The 1,164-nt window shown below is 50.2% G+C and overlaps 1 protein-coding gene across 2 annotated transcripts in view; it reads right to left on the reverse strand.

Annotated features, from left to right (window-relative positions):
• Window positions 1–944, reverse strand: part of Rpf2 (ribosome production factor 2 homolog) — a 32,859-nt gene extending 31,915 nt beyond the window's left edge. Inside the window, exon 1 of one of the 2 annotated variants that reach the window (XM_010630392.3) lies at window positions 519–944. In XM_010630392.3, coding sequence (XP_010628694.1) covers window positions 519–541 — 23 coding nt within the window. In that variant the 5' untranslated portion in view covers window positions 542–944. The other variant, XM_010630402.2, reaches the window with a different exon arrangement.
• Window positions 945–1,164: the final 220 nt, after the last annotated feature.

The raw sequence follows: 1,164 nt of genomic DNA on the forward strand, positions 1-1,164 counted from the left end.
AAAAAAAAAAAAAAAAAAAAAAAAAAGGCCAATAATAGTACTTCTTTGCAGGACATAATGATTACAATCATAGCGTTGAGTCGGTTGGTACACCACACATCTTAATTCATTTTACACTTCCTTCCCCTCTCCTTCTTCCCCCTTTCCCTCAATCTCTTGGTCACCTTTCCATCTAACTTTTCTCCAGACCTGTCTGGGGATTTTTATGCAGTTTCTTCAACTCTCAGCCACCCTCCGACTCCAGACGTTTGTTAACGGCTAGGAGAAATACGACCCAACGCTTCTGTGCCCTCTCCCTGGCCGCTGTACTGCAAGCTCCCCAGCTCCCCGGCTCCCCGGCTCCCCGGCTCCCCGACTCCGCAGGCCGGAAGAGCTAAACTTTGCGAATCAAACGGCCCTCACCCCGCCACGTCCAACAGCGTCAAGAAGGAAAGCAGAAGCCCGGAAGGCAGCAGGGCAGTGACAGTATCACCCTCGTCACAGGAGACCCTCTCCCCAAGGGGACGCAGCGCACTTACACAACTCGGTCCAAGGCGTCCATCGCTACCCTCTCAGTCTCGCCAATACAAATGCGCTGCTCTGGCAAGCGAGACGCGCGCGTGCGCCGGGGCTCCCGGAACCGGAAACTGCGTGACGCCAGTTCCTGGGACGGTCTTGTCGCGCGGCTTCCGCGCTGTTCAGCGGCTTTCGCGTTTGGTGTTGGGTCTTTGCCCGAAGTGTAACAGTTTAACTCCGCCTTTCGCGGCTCGTGTAGGTTTGGGAGTGTATCTGGAGTCCGGTATTCAGGGGCCAGGTGTTCTCAGGGAATCCTCCAGAATGCTAGAAAGGTTAAAAGTACGGCAGGTGTTCGTGTGGTTACTAAAAATACTCGTGTGTAATGGGCGGCATTGGACTTGGCTCAGTGGTTCCGCTGCTTGCCTCGCAAATTCTAAGGGACCGAGTTCGATCCCTGGAACCAAAAAAAAAAAAAGGCAGAGTTTATTATTACCACAACTCTAGCACATATAAGATACTGAAAATAATACTGCTCGTCATGATTTTTCTCTAATTTTTAATTGCCATATAATTCTATTACCACAGTTCCATGGGTTTTGGTACACTGTATTCACCAAGAGGTGGAAGGAACCATCACCACTATGTAATTTCACACCGTTTTATCTAAAA

Source organism: Fukomys damarensis, unplaced genomic scaffold (assembly GCF_012274545.1).
Source record: "Fukomys damarensis isolate Sample0158 unplaced genomic scaffold, DMR_v1.0_HiC HiC_scaffold_14, whole genome shotgun sequence".
Lineage (NCBI taxonomy): Eukaryota > Metazoa > Chordata > Mammalia > Rodentia > Bathyergidae > Fukomys > Fukomys damarensis.